General features: G+C 45.2%; 1 protein-coding gene across 3 annotated transcripts in view; it reads right to left on the bottom strand.

Moving 5' to 3' along the window:
* Window positions 1-18651, bottom strand: part of septin9b (septin 9b) — a 69364-nt gene extending 50713 nt beyond the window's left edge. Inside the window, exon 1 of one of the 3 annotated variants that reach the window (XM_030350905.1) lies at window positions 18457-18651. In XM_030350905.1, coding sequence (XP_030206765.1) covers window positions 18457-18478 — 22 coding nt within the window. In that variant the 5' untranslated portion in view covers window positions 18479-18651. Of the gene's footprint in view, window positions 127-7042; window positions 7372-18456 lie in introns of those variants that run through there. The other 2 variants (XM_030350904.1, XM_030350903.1) reach the window with 2 other exon arrangements.
* Window positions 18652-20388: the final 1737 nt, after the last annotated feature.

Genomic DNA, 20388 nt, shown 5'->3' with positions numbered 1-20388 from the left:
TGTGGACTGAGCCCGATATCAGACATATTGGATTAAGTCCACGTCTCTCTGTTGATTCTTTAAGATTAAAATGACAAACTGTGGAGCGTGCAGGGCAGCTCTGTTACAGTCCTGACTTCCTACTTCTCTTTATCACTGCATTCAGACTTTGGAGACAGGATGAAACAAGCCACCTCCTATCTTCTCCTCCTCCTCCCTCTTCCTCCTCCTCCTTCTCCCACTCCTCCTCATTCTCCCTCCTCCTCATCGTCCTCCTCCCCATCGTCCCTTCCCCTTAGCAAGCTCCCCATCACTCTGTCCCTTTCCTCTGTAGCGATAAGCACATGCATGCCTGAACTTGCAAGTGTGTTTGCGTCCCAGTGTCTGCAGACAAGCAAAGGAGTATTAAACACACACGCATAGAAAGGCACGATCACATGGAGGCAAAGACACACACTTCCACAACAGAGAAATAAACAGATATGCTCACACAGATGTGCAATGCTAATCATACATACACAAACAAAGGCAAAAACTCTCACAAACACACACACACATGCATGGATGCATTTCTCTCCTAATCTGAGTGTGTCTGACAGCACACGTGAACAGCGAGTCTCTTAAGCCCAGTTAACCTGCAATCAAGCCCCTATACAAATGCTCCATTACCAGGCCAGGGCTTGGGGCCTGAAAATGGCCCTCAGAAAGGAATTCTCATTCCACTAAAAGCTAACAAGAGCTGACCTCCACTTAGGAGAGTCAAAGCCAGCGCAGAGATTTCACTCAGTTAATACTTTTTAGTCCACGGTTTGCAGAGCAAACAACGTCGTCCACAACTTCCCATGGCATGATAATTGGTGTGCATTCACATCGCTAGACAGCGGTACAATGTTAAAAAAAACAACAACCAAGAAAAGCAGAAACCTGAAAAGCCTTCTTTGGGGGACGATGACATGATGTCTATAGGTTTTGGCCTTTGGGGCCGCCAGAGGAGGGAGTCGCACACTGACTCGTCCACAGTGGATCAGTATGAGCAGGAGAGGGGGAAACGTCTTCCAGAGAAGGGAGTCGCACACTGACTCGTCCACAGTGGATCAGTATGAGCAGGAGAGGGGGAAACGTCTTCCAGAGAAGGGAGTCGCACACTGACTCGTCCACAGTGGATCAGTATGAGCAGGAGAGGGGGAAACGTCTTCCAGAGAAGGGAGTCGCACACTGACTCGTCCACAGTGGATCAGTATGAGCAGGAGAGGGGGAAACGTCTTCCAGACAGCGTAAGTTAATGCAGCTCTGGTGGAGTGCGACTACAGGAGCTGGTGTTTGATGTGAGACTTGGGTTACACTTCCCTCACTTCTCTCGTGCTTGAGAAATCCTGTTGCTCATTTAGCGACTTGCTCTGGTATTGCTGAGTGCAGTTGGAGAGGGTGTTGAAGAAATAATGTACAGTGGTAAAACATTGGGGCCGCGGTTGTAAGTTGTCCACCGGATGGTAGGGAAACAGAATGGTGCTGTGGTGATTGTTATCGGCCAATCTTTCAGCAGGGGACTCCTCATGGACCAAGTGTTTCAGATGCCATCGCTGTAATTATTGACGCATTTTTCCAAGTGGCGGTTTCCTGTTTGCAACCAGACATGACATGACAGGAAATTAACTTAATGTCGACATCTATTCTTGGGTTAGTATGTAAACTCCCGCTGGAAATGGATTCAGATAACCAGAATATTTTGAGAAAGACCCAGTAGCATACAGGAAGCTGTCATCGCCTCGAATAAAATGTAACCAGGAGATAAAGATTGTAGAGGTTAAGAGACTTTTTAAGGCTGTGGGGGGCGTCTAGGGTGTACTTGTTTACTACAATGTACAATTAAAGGGTTCTCAGGATTTTTATGGAACAAGATTCAAAAACAGCAGAGTGCCTCATTGCTCAGAGGAGCATAAACAAATGCACTCATCACATCCATGTCCATTTGTACCTAAGGTGTACCGGGCGTCATTTCACACACAAATCAAAACATTCAACACAATCCAGATAAATAACACCATCCACACCCTGTGTAGTAAGAATACATGTTAAAAAGTGCTTAAAGCATAGGTTGAGTATATTGAGCTCCCACTGCTCAGCTTATTGGCAGTCACTTCTCTGTTTCCACGTGCAGTAACAGCGCACAGTATGGTCGTCCCTGCCGCTGGAGGTAGGATACCATGGCCTGTGTGTGTTTTATAGAGTGTGTGTCGGAGAAGGGGCGAGCCCCGTCAGAATGAACAGCCACATTCTGTCGGAGCCGAGCAGAGCCCCGGACCCACCTGCTGCCCCCCTCCCCAACCCTGACCCCGACACCTGGGAGGTGAGCGGAACATTGTGCCCTTTATGACGTGGTGGTCTGGTTACCAACAATATGAACCCACTGGGAGGTGTCTGGGGATGGGGAGCAGAGCGAGCGGCCGACCCAAAGGTCCCCCCTGAATGTTGGCCGGGCACTAATTAAACACATGCCCCGCGATGTACCCCACCCCAAACACAAACGAGCATTCACCCGCACACACACAGAAGCGCACGGATGAACACCCGTAAACGTGCACACACACACAAAAAAACACACACACATGCACGCACACACGCAAACATTCGCACACATGTCAGCACACACGCACAAGCGCACACTATCGCACGCATGCACACACGTCAACGTGCATACACACAAACACACACATACACACACGCACATACACACACACACACACAAACACACACACACATACACAAACCTTCTTGTTATGTGTTGTATAACAAGAGCCTGCGTGGAGGTGGTTATCTCATATGGATCTCAGGCATGCTGACAGCTGCCCCTAGGTGTGTGTGTGTGCGTGTGAGTGTGTGTGTGTGTGTGTGTGTGTGCGTTTGTGTGTGCGTGCGTGTGTGCAGATCCATGCGTATTCATGCGTAAGTGTCCAAACACGTGAGCGCCTCACTTTCCTCTCTGCGTCCCTCTGCTCCTTCACATTAGCAGTCGACCAATACAGTGGAGCATATCCACAATAACAATGCTCCCATCCATCATCAGCTGTAGATCTGTTTTTTCTAGGACACGTGCATTCACGCTTTAGTCCTGCTTAGTCCGCTCACATATAGAGCAGGGTGTGTGGCCCGCGGTGCCCCTGGGATAGCCCTGGTGTGGGGGCACTATAAACCATGTAGCCCCACGACCCGCACCCCTTCATTAAAGCCAAACACCGCCCCTCCCACCACCCCCTCTCCCCACCCCACCCGGTGTGTATTTATCTAAACATGGAGATAGGCTCAGGAAGGACGCTGTGGTACGGAGAGCCAGAGGAGAACACTCCTAAACAACATCTGGTGCAGCGTGCGTACTGTTTGTGTATGTGTCTGTGTGTGTCTGGCTTTGTGTGTTCTCTTGGCTATGAGGATACCCGGTACACATATGAATGTGCTTTACTGATCTGACTTTTAACTGGAACGTGTATGTGCAGTCATTTAGGTCTGTGTGTGTGTGTGTGTGTGTGTGTGTGTGTGTGTGTGTGTGTGTGTGTGTGTGTGTGTGTGTGTGTGTGTGTGTGTGTGTGTGTGTGTGTGTGTGTGTGTGTGTGTGTGTGTGTGTGTGTGTGCACACGTCTTTGTATCTGTACCTGTAAAACGAAAAATACAGTGCTGCAGCGCCAGGAAGTAGCAGGCAGGTAACCAGCAGAGCAGGACCCAGCACTGACAGACAGATGGCTGTGTTTGCTTTGTACTCTTTTTACACTAAATGCTGACACTTTGTACACATCTCATTACAGGTAGGAGATAGACGGTAATTACAATCACACACTATAAAGAAACACCAGAACTTCCCTCACTGTCCACATTGCTTGTTTTCCTCAGACCTCTATTTCTGTTCTTCTCCCTCTACTTCTTCTTCCTATTATTATCATAATCCAACTGCTACCGACACAAAACACAACGTGAGCATTTCCACATCGTTGATTGGCTGAGGTAAAGTCGATTAATGTACTTTTCCTCTGTGTGGTTTCTGCAAGGCACATTGAAAGGCTTTTCTGTGCGGTCAGCACAGGACCAACATGAAAACAACGCAACCACAAACACTAATCTGCAGGCACCGACCCCAAACCGGCCCTTTCTCCCTCGTCTGTGTTATTTATACTCACTGGCTGCTATGGGTTGGGACTCAAACCTATAGGCCTCTGGTTTTGGGATCCCATTCCCTTAAGCATTTGTAGTGACAGTGTCACATTAAATCCTCATCACTCCGGACCAGGCTTCATAACACAAGACCAACCAGAAGTTCAACTCAGCTTTGGATAAGTAGTAAGTGTATGTGCTCATATGAGACTTGGATGATCTTATTCTGGATTTGACCTCACCCACTTGGTCCTATGTGAGCATGTCGGTATCCAGAGGGGAACAATAGCAAAAGGATGTGTTCCATGTGCTGAAGAGAAGCTTCCTGGGGCGGGGCGGTGCCTTATAATGTAGCTGTCAAAAGCCCCCGCTGGGAACAGAGGGCGGGGCGGCCCTCCCCTCCACCACAAATAATGTCAAACAATACAGAGGCTGCTGGGGGCAAATGGATGGAGCTGTTGACTCATACAGGATATCCTGTTGGCTGCCATCACAGGACCGGAAGGAAGGCCGATTTCCTTTATTTCTCTCACTCAGAGTTCATGCAATGTGTGTTTGTGTGTGTGTGTGTGTGTGTGTGTGTGTGTGTGTGTGTGTGTGTGTGTCTGTGTGTGTGTGTGTGTGTGTGTGTGTGTGTGTGTGTGTGTGTGTGTGTGTGTGTGTGTGTGTGTGTGTGTGTGTGTGTGTGTGTGTTTTGTGTGCACTTGCTAAACTTTGGAAAGGTGGATATATCAGCAAATTGTATTGTGTGAATAAACAGAATATGGCCGAGAGGGTATGCATAAACTGCACAACACATACCTTTTCCTCTCAAAGAACTTTACAGAAAACCAATGCTCTACACGTATGAGCTGGATTTTTTTTCGAACTAAAAGTTACTATAATGACTGATAATGTTATCAAGAGTCATCTCCTTTATGAACAGACAGTCACAGCATCGTTACCGTCTGACCGTCGTTTTTATGGTTGGAAAATTGCCATTTGTTTTGAATTAAAACAGACCACACAAACATAATCATAAACATAACTTCAACAGAATTCCTGTTGTACAATTGTTATTATAAAGAATAATAATTTCATTTTTGCCTTCAGGGTTCCCTCAATCAAAACAATAACAAAAGAGGTTGTTTTCTGTTGTCTTCAACACACTGCTGAAAATCGACATGACGTGAATCAGGCAGAAATCAAGTTGACGGACGAGGTAATGTATGAATGTTTTATTCGTTTCATGTTGACACAGGTTTATTCGTGTTACGTCACTTTAGTCGCCCTTGGAGGAACCATCCAGAACTAAGAAGCAGCCTTCCAACTGGAATACGCCACAATGGAGGCATAAAAGAGTCCCATTCATACACACACACATTCATGGACAAGCAAGGGAACAGACACACACACACACACACACACAGACACACGCACACGCACATGGACGCTTTCTGTGTTTCTCTGAATGGCCCTCCATTCCCCCTGGCTGAAGCTGCTATCGCAATCAAAAACATCTAAGGGGTATCTGAAAGGCTGCCCGTAGCTATGGCAACCCGTCAACACAAAATGACATAAGAACCTCACTTCAACCCTGACGTCCTCCTCACCCCCTGCTGAAATCAACCCTGAATCCCCGCTCCCATTTCTCGGTGAAATGTAAATCACTCACATGCATGGAACTTTCCCTGCGAAATGGTGGCCCAATGCTGGCGATGGAGCCTCCCACTCACAGCAACACTGCCATCAAGTGGTGAGGAGAACCACTAAAGCAGTCGGCCAGTGAGTTTAGACAGCGCATTCACAACTGAATCCAAAACTAATAAGCAGGGTTCATGCTGCCATGCTCTAATCTTAGTAAAGCTCCGGGTAGAGTCGTAAAGCTACCTCTGTCTGATGGGAGATATCTAATGTGTTAGTTTCAGTGAATGACGCCCATGAACACACCAACACTGTCTGCCATCTCACTGGTAGTAAATATAGGAGAAAATTCAGTGGTGTAGGAAGTAGTCCATATTGACATGGACACACTTGTGCATATGCACAGAAAACCTCACAAACAGTCAAATAAATACAATCCGGTTAGCTTCCTTTCTCCCAATCAATTTTTCTCCCTCTTTCCCTCTCCCTCTCTCCCCTATTATTTCTCGCTTAGAACCCCCCTCAATCAAAGATTATCCAAGGCAAGCCACTGCTTCCCTGAACTGGCCGAGACAACAGATCTCCTCTCTCCGAGCGCTCCCAGAGTCCTGAGTCGAAGTCTTAAGCCCTCCCGCTAATTAAAGGGCCATCGGCGCAGCGCAGCGGCAGACCGGATGTCCTCATGCCTGTCAGACTCAGAGTGTGCTCCCCATGAGAGCCTATTGATCGCCTCTCAGCGTGTATTCCCTTCAGTGAGACGGACCACAAGACGGTTTCTTTAAGAACAAAGTAACAGCCAAGACCCTCCTAACTGAGCCATTTAGAGAGAGAGCAGAAAGTGGAGAGAGACGGATAGGCGTTGGTAATGATCTGATTCACCAGAGGTGAATCAGATGATCCAGGAAGGGCTGTAGACGGAAGAGAGAGAGAGAGAGGGAGAGAGAGAGAGGGAGAGAGAGAGAGAGAGAGAGAGAGAGAGAGAGAGAGAGAGAGAGAGTCAGAAAGTCAGGTAATAGAGAGAGTAAAAGGGGAGATGACAGAAAACGTACTTAGACAGACAGACAGACAGACAGACAGACAGACAGACAGACAGACAGGTGTCTAAAGATCTGTCGCCTGATCCAAGAGACTCAAGCAACGCATGTCAAATTCAGGCAGGCAACTGCTTCTTTCAGCAGGCGACAAAACCGTTTCCTCTCAAGTTTAACAAGGAAAGGGGGAAGAAATCACATTCTTCTCCAAGGAAGTAAAGCCCTACATTTTAAAGTTTGAATGTTGTAAAAAAATGTTAAAAACTTACCAGCTATTCTGTCTCGCTCCATTCCTCAATCACTACCTCAAATAGCCACATATAACTTCTTGTTTCTCTCTCTCTCTCTCTCTCTCTCTCTCTCTCTCTCTCTCTCTCTCTCTCTCTCTCTCTCTCTCTCTCTCTCTCTCTCTCTCCTCTACACACTGCCTCCCCTAGTTTTCAGAGACTTCCCCCTTTTTTTTCCCTTCTTACTTAGTCACTTTGTCGCTCTGTGCCGAGCCCTGCCTCTCTGCTCCCTCCTTTCCTCTTTCTCCCCCCCTCCTGTATGTTTCTCTGAGTTGTACGTTTTTAATGCCTTCAATCTGCTGGAACAACAAGTGACTGAGCCTCAGAGCCATGTGCTGTTTGTATGGACCTCTGCCTCCTGTGTCCCTGCCCTCTCTCTCTCTCTCTCTCTCTCTCTCTCTCTCTCTCTCTCTCTCTCTCTCTCTCTCTCTCTCTCTCTCTCTCTCTCTCAGCAGTCATATATCACATGTTCCTTTGTCCCGTCTGTAACTTCCTCTCCACACATTATTTATCATTGAAAAATAATTTCACGCATTTTGTTCGCCCTCTGTTTCTTACTCTGCACACTTTTACACCTCAACCATACACACACACACACACAAAAGCAGACGCCCACAAACACACAAACAAACACACACACACAAAAACTACGCACGCACACAAACATGCACGCACACTTCGACATACAGATTGTCATATGCACGCACACGCACTCACACACACAAACACAGGCACAAACATACGCACATACAGCCACGCACACACACACACTTTATTGCACACACAGACATGCACACTCTTTCTGACACACACACACACACACACACACACATACACACAAACAGCCATACACACGCTTTCTGACACCCGCACACACCCACAGAAAAACTGCCGTGCTCTCTTAACAGCAAAGCCATTGTCCGTCTTTGAAATGAATCCATATTTTCAAACAAGGAACAAATGAACCGCTTATTGCTAGAAAGCTCCAGAAAACAAAAGCAGAACACTTAATGTACACCTCTTAATAGGACTAATATGGAAAAGAAGTTGAGTCCGAAAATAGCGCGTCTTAGAAAAACCAACGACCCATCGATCGATCTATCGCACACACACAAACACACAATTAAACAAACACTTAAACACAGGCTGATGATGTAAAATAGATTTCTAGAAGTGTTTTTAAATCTTTATTAAGCATCCTATACACTTGGGCTTTGAAGATATCAGGAACATGTGAGTTGTGAGTAGAATTAAGGAGGGAGCTGACAAACAAATTGTTTGGAGTCATTGTTTCATTCATCGACAGCTGTTGGCATGCAAAGTACGTGACTATGTACTGAGATAAACTTGATTAAAGACAGCACACTGAACCAATAGCCTTTTGATCAGCTGCACAAAGACAGGGGATAGTACGTATTTAAAGGTGCTGTCGGTATGATAGAGAATCATTTGAGTGTAATTTATTAGAAATGCCATAATCATCCTTTAGCTATTAGTGAGTAATATGCTCACTAATAGATCAAATCTGTTCTGCTTGCCTGAGTCTGCATCTGTATGAGACCATTTAGAACTAGCAAATGCCTTTCCTGCTGAAAATGCGGTGAGTGCTGTAGTACAAAGTGAGGTTGAAAATATTTTTTAATAAAGCTACATAGATTAAGACATAAGGAAACGTTAAATGGCTTAAATCAAGTGAAGGGATTTGTTTTGAACAGAGCTCAAAAGACTAAATGGAGTTAACAATGTAAACATGCACACCATTTAAAAATATGTCAATGGTTGGAAACAAATAAATTTACAGCTGAATGAAAAGCGCAAAGTATTGCTTAAAATTCAGAAATGTAAAAGAAATTGAACAAATAGTACGTACACGCCTTATGCTAATTTTTCCAGCCTAACGTTATAAAGTTGTCCAATTGGGCGGGATAATCGCCCAATCTGGCAACGCTGCCTGAACATCGTAAAAAGTAGTCCAATTGAGCAAGAAAAACTGCCAAATCTGGCAACGCTGCCTGCACGTCCTTGCACTCTTACCTCAGCGGAATCAATGAGACCAACTGAAAACAAGCCGACATGGAACCTAAACTGTGATTTTGAAAAAGTATAAAGGTAATCGAAATTCTGTTTCCGGATTATTGAAGATACAAGTGTGTTGATTTGTTAAACCTTTTTGAACGAAGGTTAAAGATGAAATATTGACCAAGTTACGAAGTCTGAAGTAGTAAGTGTCAGAAAAAAAGGGGCTCCCATTGACTTCCATTTGAAAAAAATTGTATTTTAAAAGTAAAAAATAAATAAAAAAAAGCTAATATGAACATTTTTAATTGGAATGGAGTCTAGGTAAATAATTGAGGAAGGAGATAGGTCCCACAGTTTGTAGAGGATAATAAACAAAGAATAAACTTAAGAAGAACAATTGTGAGCGCTGCATGCAGCACTCACCTAATGAAGACCACTTCTGGCTAAATTCTGTCCAATCAGGGCATCTCTTATCTGATTGGTTAGGATCCATCTTGCAACTCTATAACTTGTACATGAATGCAACACTTCTCAAACCCTCCTCTACCATAGAGCGGTGTTGGAAAGCCAGGCATTGCTACCTGGTGTCCTTTTGTGTCAACAAAAACGAGATCATGTCTAGATGTCTCTTTTTTTACTGTCTGTGTTGAATAATTCAACTACACACACAAAGCGATGAATCTGGATCTGGGGACTGCAGCCATCATGCATCCCATCACTACATTAACACTCCGCTTAACCAAAGAAGAACAAAATTCCCCGGCAGAGTTCACTTTTAGGTAAAATGATGTAACCTTAGTAGTACAAAGATGAATAAAAAAGGTACTTAGCTGCGGTAAAACCCCTCCACTTATCAGAAGGGTTAGTAGAACTCGGATGGAAGGGATAACAGATAACAGGTTTAATCCAACAGGGTTTGGGGTGGGCTGAGAAGGCAATAGTGTTAACACAGCAGTGCACGTATGTGTTAAAGATGCTTGGTCCAGGGTGTGGACCAAGCATCTTTATGCATGGAGTTACTCCTTTTGGACATATGTACTCCTCAGTCTCATTCTGAAACATACATAGCAGATTTTGAACCCGTGAATAGAGGCTTGGTTTTGTAGTGCTTTGTACTATAGTGTCCAATAGGGAAGAGTGAGGAGTAAAAAATAGGTTTCTAAAGCGTAGGTTTAAAAATAGAGCCACGTTTTCCTCGGGCTGCTGGCAGGTTTCCCCTTCAGTTCCCCAGACATAAAAAGCAGGGACACACACACACACACACACACACACACATACACACACACACACACACACACACACACACACACACACACACACATACACACACACACACACACACACACACACACACACACACACACACACACACACACACACACACACACACACACACACTCACACACACACACACACACACACACAGAATCACATACACACGAACACCACATGCACAACATGAGATTGAAAGGCTGGAGAGTTTGAAAACAAATGTATTTTTCCTTTTCATTGTTTAATTAAAGAGTTTTTGTCTCGGGACAAATGTCAGCCTTCTGCCTGAAGTCAACCCAGATATCCCTGGGTCCAGCTGGCCAGAACAGAGAACTGAACTAACAAGCTAGGGGAGAAAGACCGCCACACACAACCACAGGCGCACACACACACACACACACACACACACACACACACACACACACACACACACACACACACACATACACATACACTCAAACACTCAAACATATAGACTCAAATATCTGGTGGCACATACACCTTCATGCTGCATTTAAATAAAACATACAAACACACACACATACACATACATAGAAATATAAACTCCTGCAAAGGCACGCAAACCCACTTGGAGTCGTCCGAGCCGATGTCCGAGTATAGTATAGGCTGGAATGTCATTGGCTCATCTGCGTTCTAAGGGCGGAGCTTAGCAACAAGTCAATTCTACCAACTATGTGTTTTAAAACATTTGGTTCATTCCTTGTGCAGGATTTACTTGTTCTTTGTTTTGGAGTTTTGGATACAAAATCAACCATTGAATTATTTTATTGTATTGTATTCATGAATTGTCTGACTACATGTAAATGTTCAAACCTGCCCAGAAATAATGCAAGACTTTGTGACGCAGACAAAGTGCTGAACATTACCATATGCATTTGAATCAAGGTGCTTTGCAGCCTAAAAACAAGGCATGTGAGCAATAGTATGTGGTGCAGCTTAGCACACAGCTGAATGGACTTGAGCAGTTGGTGGAGAAAACAGAGCTCCCACAGGGACCAAGATAGAGCTCTGCACACACAGCAGCCCTAATGGAGGCTCTCCGTACCGCGGTGGAGAGACAGAGGGTCTCCCCACACCGCGTCTGCCAACACGGCCCTTCTGTCTATCATCACCCTCCTCCTACCTCGCGATGGGCACACACACACACACACACACACACACACACACACACACACACACACACACACACACACACAAACACACACACACAAACACCCCCCCAACACACACGCACACACACACACACACAAACACACGTACACTTACATTAAAGTGTGTATTTAAACCTACACTTAAAACCAGATGCACAAATACAAAGTCACACTTATGTGAGCAGATTCCTCTCGCATGACAGTACATCCTGTAAACATATCTCTCTCTCTCTCACTCTCTCTCTTTCTCTCTCTCTCTCTCTCTCTCTCTCTCTCTCTCTCTCTCTCTCTCTCTATATATATATATATATACATATATGTTTATATATATATGTCACTCACTCTCTCATACTAACACTGTATCTCCTTCTCTCTCTCTTGCTTGCTCTCTATCTCTCCCTCTCTCACTTGCTCTCTCTCTCTCTCCATTTCTCTCTCACCTACATACTAAGAGAACACAAGCTGTATTTGCATCCACGGCAGGCATTTGTGCACTCATGAAGACTAATGTGCCATGCACATTCATACACACACACACACACACACACACACACACACACACACACACACACACACACACACACACACACACACACACACACACACATAAACACAGACAAACACACACAACTACACAGTAGAAACAGAAATGCACAAACACACACAAAGACACCTACGCACACACACACACATCTACACACAGACCCAAACACACACACACACACACACACATGCAAACACTGAGCGCACGACGCCCTGAAAGGGGTGCGTTGTCACACATGGGGAGATGGTGTTCACCAGGGGAGGGTGCACCCCGGGGGGCCACATTAACGTTCGCCGTCATCCCAGGACGCGTGACTCAAACTGAGCTAAAGTTAGCCGCACAGCTTCCGCATGAAAAACAAGCCAGCACACAGGCCAACACTGGAGGCCTGGCCCGTGGGAGCACACAGCGGCTGACAGAGATGGACAGAGAGGGAGAAAAGAGAGAGAGAGAGAGAGAGAGAGAGAGAGAGAGAGAGAGAGAGAGAGAGAGAGAGAGAGAGAGAGAGAGAGAGAGAGAGAGAGAATAATGAATCATAAAAGGGAGGTCACTGTGTGTGTTTGGGGAGGGGGGCTGGGCTGGAAGAAGATAGTGGCTAAATGTATGGAAAGAAGATAAGAAGTAAGAGGAGAGAGGAGTAGCGGACAAGGGAGAGGAGGAGGAGGAGGAGGAGGAAGGGAGAGAGGAGAGGAGAAGGAGTAGAAGGAGGAGGAGGATGGGAGGAGAGGAGAGGAAGGAGTAGAAGGAGGAGCAGGAAGGGAGAGAGGAGAGGAGAAGGAGTAGAAGGAGGAGGAGGAAGGGAGAGAGGAGAGCGGGAGGAAGGAAAGAGGAGGAGGGGAGAGAAGAGAGGACGACAGACACACACACACACACTGATGCAAACAAACACAACAAAGAAACACATGCAAACCCTCACACATACACACAGAAAAACATACACACGCAAACATATGCACACACTCACACACACACACTGTACGTTTTTTTTGCTCAACCCCTCATTCGTCCTCATACATGAGATGACAAAATCACAGCAAGTCCTCCCAATACTACAAGGGATAAGACCTATGCCCAGCATGATCAGATGACATCATTACGAGTGCCAGCCTCTTCCTCCTCTTCTTCTCATCAAAATGACACACACACACACACACACACACACACACCACACACACACACACACACACACACACACACACACACACACCACACACAGCTAAGACACAAGGAGGACAATCAGGGAAACCTGCCCTTCGCTTAGCCCACAGAACGATTAAAGAGGGAGCCCATTCATGGTGATGGTTAAGCATAGAGCAAATAGAATCAACTTGTTTTAACAGAGCAAAAGCACACAGAGCGTGAATGTAATGGGATGCTTTTTTTCTTTGATCTTCTTTTATCTTTTCTGTTGTCTATTTTGGGTCGGTACCAAAATAGTCATGTGCTCTGGGCTTTAGGCATGAGTCATGCCTAAAGCCCATTGTCATGCCGCATGACAATCCCGGGCTATGGTTAGATTAAGTCAGTTGATATCATGCTCATTCTTCTCCCCGAACACTGTCAATCAACCAATCACCCAATCACCAATGGTGACTGACACATCACTGACACCAACCGTAGAAATGCGTGAACTATATAAATATTACGTTACATAACATTGAACTCTGATGCAATGTCCTGGGAACAATGTGCGTAACAAGAAGAGGCCCAGGGCTCTGTGAGCCACAGTTAGGTTGTGTCATCATTAAATCATTACAGCAGTGTGTGACCTTAACGCTTCTGAATCATCCCATCATCTTGCCCAGCCGTTGGTGATGTGCAAGCCATCAAGCAGTCAGTTAAAGAGCAGAATAACAATAAGGAAGACATAACTATTAAAATTATCACTAGCTCATATCCAAAGCTCATCACTCACAGACCTATGCACTATTTAAAAGGTCCTGGCTTTACTAAAAAACATTACTAATATCATTTGTCAGAATTACTTGTACTGAATCTGCCAAAGGCACGCACACGCCTGCCAAGAACTTAAGCATTAGCGATGTCGCACTTTGGTCCTTGTCATAAGAGTACTTGTATGGATTTCACTGTTACTCTTAACTCTTCATTGTCGAAGACAAAGAAAAAAGTGCTATATTGCCATTTGGGCAGGCGCTAAATGCTCTCTAAATGCAGAATTGGTACCAGGAAGTAATTTTGGTATTTGACAATTATATTGGTAACGGATGTTTGAGTATAGACAGGGAACCCGATAAGATGTTTTGATAACCCAGACCGGTATTATCCTTTGATTTGACCTATAATCTCACTTAATCAATAATCCAAATGTCATGTCTCCAAACCCCTTACATTACCTTCTTACATAAAACAGCACTCTGCCGAATGTGTAAACACTCATTAGCTGTGTTACAGCATGGAGAATTCCCAAACAGACATTAGGTCTGAATGAATGGGCATCCAGAGTCTGGTGGGACGGACACATCTCGGATTTAGAGACGGACAGAGTTGGAGAGGAGGGATCAGAGGGGGAGGAGGGGGAAGGGGGAGAAAAAATGAGGAACGCAGAAAGAGAGTGAGAGAGAGAAAGAGAAAGAGGGGGTATGAGAAAGAAAGAGAGAGAGAGAGAGAGAGAGAGAGAGAGAGAGAGAGAGAGAGAGAGAGAGAGAGGAGAGAGAGAGAGAGAGAGAGAGAGAGAGAGAGTGAGAGAGAGAGAGAGAGAGAGTGAGAGAGAGAGAGAGAGAGAGAGAGAGAGAGAGAGAGAGGGGAAAGAGTTCCTGTGGTTATGGACCTCTGTAATAAGCATGCCAGGCTCCTGATGTCTACATCCACAAGCGTTGACCCACACACGCACACACACACACACACACACACACACACACACACACACACACACACACACACACACACACACACACACACAACACACACACACAAAAAAACACACACACACAACACACAAAATGAAAGCAAGAGGAAGACAGAGAATTGTGAAGGCATGCATATACAAAACCACACACTGGCACACACACGCTAACAACACACACACACACACACCACACACACACACACACACACACACCACACACACACACACACACACACACACACACACACACACACACATCCACACACATTAGTGCATGCAAGACAGCCAGACAGATACATAGTGACATGTCCCATTTCCCACCATATGCTACTCACTATTTATTGCTTATTTCTTGTTTTTTGTTGATGGCCTGAAACATCATGCTTGTTCCATTGCCCATCACTATTAATAGCTGCGCTTACACAATGGCAGATAAAGATTGTGTGTGTGTGTGTGTGTGTGTGTGTGTGTGTGTGTGTGTGTGTGTGTGTGTGTGTGTGTGTGTGTGTGTGTTTGTGCGTGTGTCTTTGTGTCTGTCTATTAAAACATGGGTCAACGTTTTCCAGCCCACAGCTGAAAGTTAATCAGCATGGAATCTCCACTGTGAGCAGAAATGAATTGGCCCGTTAAGAGACATGCGTCACGTTCTATACAGCAGAAGAGAGTAAGCTAATCTATAGGGCTATAATATATAGAGGTATAAAAAGACAATAACTTATTAGATAATGTCTAAAGTTGAGCTTTACCGCAATACCTCTGGGGATACTTAAGCCAAGCGAGTGAGTCATTTCATTGCAATCTTTCATCGCCACTGTGAATAAGATCAAAGAATCCTCTAGAACCACATGGAACTCGTGAGGTTAGGCTTAAACCAGCAGCAGGAGTAAGAACGCTAAGCAGGAAAGCTAAGTGGGAGAGTTCAGACGGTGGCTCACCAGCGAGCTGTCCATTCCCCAGAGGGGGCTTGAGTGAACTGGGCTCCTGATGCTGGATGTGTGCTGGTGGTCCGGGCCGAGGCGCTGGGACCCCGGCGGAAGGGAACAAAGCCAGTGTGTCTCACTGAAGACACACTGTGGAGGTGGGATAAAGAGCATCATTGAGTCCCTGCATCTGCTTGGGCCGCTTCGGGACCTGCCGCTGTCTCCCCTGCGTGGGAGAAGGCATGGCAGCGGCTGTGGTACAGGTGATGCATGCAGAAGGTGTTCTCACAGCTGGAGCTCTGTCCCAAACTGGTCACCCTGATCACAGCTGATCTAAATATACACTGTACATTAATCAACCTATGGATCCGTCTGGTAGGTGGAGTACAGACATGTTTCACATAAACAAACGCACACCAAAACACACACAAGAACTGGACAGAGGATGGTATAAATGATGAGAGCTTAGGTTGTCCTATAACAGTACCACTTGAAGTCTGGAACTATTTGAAATCTGGAAAGTTGACATCAGGGACCATAAGATTATGATTCATGAGTCCACACAAATCCCCCCCCCTCCCCTCCACCCTCAAGCAACTACTTGCTAGAGAAAAGCAGCCATTGATGCCAACAAGAGAACCTAAAAGAGGACTGTTTCTGAGATGACCTCATCACCAGGAGGCCGAAACACTCTGATCTGTCATGCGTAGGAAGACAGCTAAACGAGTAAAAAGGACAGAGTGAGGGAGGGAGGAAAGGAGGGAAAGGGAGGGAGAAAGATGTGCTTTCCCCTCTGTGACTCTATGTTCTTCCAGTGTCTCTTTCCAACTACCACGCAAACTATTCACTTACACACACTGCACACACAGCAGCAGAACATGCAGTCCATTGGGGCCGAAGATGAGCTGGGCTGAGGACAAGGTCTCTTGGCCCACTGCCTAAATCTAGGGAACATCGCCCTCCAGGTCTCTGATGACAACACCACCACGACAACTCATCTCTTCTTGAAGAATACTGTACAAAAAGATACTCATCAAATATTGAAGGTTTTAAACATACATGAGGAAAGGGAATAAAGGCTGTATATTCAACAAACAAGCCACAATAACTAGGATAGAAACCATCATACGCTCCTCATCAGGTTCTTTTCAGCGCTTTTGGGATGAGATACTGGTTGAGTGAGCGGTTGTCGGTACATTCTTAATTTATAACCGTTTGAAAGCCATTTTAATTTCAATCAGCACAACTCTCAATACACTAAAATAGTATTCATACAATACGACTATACATTGGCAGTGACATTTATGTCCGAACACATTTTAATGAATAAGCATCTCCCTAGAGTAAGGGGTACACACGTGCATAATAAAGAGTGAGCATGTGTGTGGGTGTGCGTGTGTGATTGTGTGTGTTAAAGTGTTATCATAACCCGGGTGAGCTAATCCATGTATCTGAGCTGCTCTTTTGTAGTTCATGACTGGAGCGTGCTCAATTCATATTGATGCACGTGGTTTAAACACGTGACACTCTCTGATATAGTAATTCAGTGTATCACGAATCTGAAAAAATCACTTACTTTTATTTAATGCACTCATGTTTTATTAGTGGTAGGTCCAGCGCTCTTTACTTTGTGACCGATGGCGATGACTCAACCAACTTACTTAGCTGACGAACGCTGAACTGAACCTGAATCTGAATTATCTTTCCTGAACATTTGATGTTCATTACACACAAATTCAATGTAAAAAAAGATACAAAAAAGCTATTCTCTTGCAGCTTTATAGTATGCTATGACTGAACACAAAAAGGAAACACATTTGTTCTGTAATCCTATCCATCAAACAATAATTGGCTCCGTGTTGCTCCCAGCTGTCATGTGTTTCCCACTGCCACATGTTCAGCCACATTAAGGTCAGAACACGGACACCATGGTGGACCAAAACAACATTTGGGGTAGCAGTAGCATTCATATCCATTATGTGTGGAAAAATTACATTTCTTAATGGGTGCTAAGTTATGGTCCTGTCTGTGGTCCTGGTCATATGTCCTTCTGCTTGTTGACATTACACAGTTGAACGTCAAATAGAGAATTCAAAAAGAGCGCGCAGAGAGAAGAACGTTCGGATGAGTAAATCTTACTGGCTCAACTAATAAAATGAACTTCAAAAATGCAATTCAGCGAATATGACATGTGCCTTTAATAACCGCGGCATAATTTATACGCCCAGGTGTCTGGACAGCACCAGCGATTAAGACAGACTCTCACTGATAGGGACTGAATACAAAACAGCAATGCCCTTTTGAAACACAACCTTTCTCTTCCGTGAAAGGTCAAAAACTGGTTCCATCTAACTGTTGGTTCAGGTTGATAGGCATTAACTGTGCTTGAAAGACAAAATTAAAGTAAACCAATTTGTTATGCGATAAAAAGTGACAATCTGTAGCCTACCTTTATAATAATACTATGTGTAATATAGACAATTATATAACAGTCTTCATTTGAAAAGGACGCACATGCCTCGCACAGCTTGTGCTCGTTTGCTACGACGTGTTTAATAAGATTTGAATATACAATGCTGATGATGTTAATGACATTGACCTACCTGAATTTGCAGTCTTTTTCATGGTTCAGGGAACTTCGGTAACTTCAGCAGTAAACGGTGCGGTCCTGGAAGGGAAGCAAGTAACTCGTGTTAGCCCTTGACACCTTTGTGCTCTTCTAGGTATGACCGTTCCTGTGTCGTGCGTCGACCTCGACCCAGCAGACGGCGGCGTGCGACCGCTGGACGAAACCTATAGGCTACGGAGTTCGTCGCGCGCGTGGCAGTAGGCTGAAGTACTGAGGAGCGCACGAGTGTACATCAAAAGGCTGAGCTCACGAGCGGCACGCGTTGACTGATGTTTTTTTTTTACGCGCCAATCCTAAATTGGTATTTTCCAAGAAAGACGTCACCATGGGCTATTTTATTTTGAGACGATAATGTGGAGTGAGAGATTAGGCACGCTATATATCCATCCTAATGTAGGCCTACATAAGATATATTACTAAAATAACGTGATATTATATTGTTGTGCATTCCTGGTGCTTTAATTCATTAAACAGGAAATCGGCCAAATCCACTTTATTTGTGTTTGATCCACGGTCTATGGTTTTTACATACAGGCCTGCATAAAACATATTTATCCTAGGTTTCGGGGGGACTATCTATTTGTGCATGTGTTGTCGTAAGTTATCCTTTGAGATGCCCTTTGCAGCTTGGCGTTTAGCATTTCTGAATAGGCCTAGGACATCGTTCAAATGTATATTAAAGTAGGCCTATTAACGTAATCTGTCCTCAAATCATGAGAATAATTGTATGCATTTATTGTAGTGCCGTCTAGCGTATCCAATATGTAACTTCGGTAGCAATCTGGATTATTTCAGCCATCCCTCGCATACCGTCCATCGCAAGAAGAGGGCGCTGTTGCCTGCGTCATTGACTGTGTTGAGTTCTGTGTTTCACGGAGAGGCATCAGTTTCTGGGAAATTCATCGAGCCAACTATGGAAGTGGCAAGATTGTGTTAAAAAATGTAAGACTAAATCACACTTTTCAATTAGAAAGCGACTTTTAGCTCTGTCTAGTTAGCTTTAATATCACTGATGGCCACAATTTATAATTACTATAGCTGTAATTATCAGTTAGGATCTTTTAATATAGGCCTTATGTACAACTCACACAACAATTGCAGTTGTCACTATTCCAAAAAAGTATTACAACTACGATTGTTTTCTTGTTATATTGGGAGTACACTGGTGGTCAATCATTTCAACAAGTTGGAATTTGTAATTACTTGAATAGAAACAGGATACTTTTTTAAAAGATAATGTGGCAACCACAGGTGTGAACGCTCATTGAGATGCGCGAGGGATTCTGGGGGGTTCATTTATCCTGTGGGTGATTCTTTCGGGGACAGTGTGGTTGTTAGAGTGGCGGGGTTAATGGGTTGGGGTTGTTAATTAGTTGTGTGTTGTTGAGTGTTGACATGTTGTGTGTATCGTTGCCGCCACCGTCACCGAGAGTGACGTCTTCGTTTATTTGGTGCGCTGTTTTCCATGTTCTATGTTGGTCGTGAATAAAGGCGGCCCACGGACGGAGAAATGGTAGCTGTCAACCGCCCCCCGGTGGTAAGGACGGCGGTGAAGCTGCCGAAGTTCTCCGGGGCAAAGCAGCTTGAGCCGTTCCTTGCCCAGTTCTGGCTTGTTGAGTGGCACTGGGGTGCCGGGGAGGCGGTTGTCCACCTCGCCCTGGCGGTGGAGGGGTCGTTGGTGCAGGCGCTCCTGGATCTGGCCCCAGAGGACCAACGGGACCTCCGGGCCCTGATCCGGGCGTTGGAGAGGCGTTTCGGGCAGAGGGCGGCCGTGAACCACAGCCGGGAGCTGCTAAGCAGCCGCTGCCGCCGGGAGGGGGAACGCTTGGGGGCCTCGAGCGGACATTCAGCTGTACGCCCGGCGTGGCTACCCCGACTTCCCTACTGCAGCTAGGTATGAGCTAGC

Source organism: Gadus morhua, chromosome 3 (assembly GCF_902167405.1).
Source record: "Gadus morhua chromosome 3, gadMor3.0, whole genome shotgun sequence".
Lineage (NCBI taxonomy): Eukaryota > Metazoa > Chordata > Actinopteri > Gadiformes > Gadidae > Gadus > Gadus morhua.
Note: the sequence above shows the minus strand (reverse complement) of the source record. Positions and strands in the feature narration are given on the sequence as shown.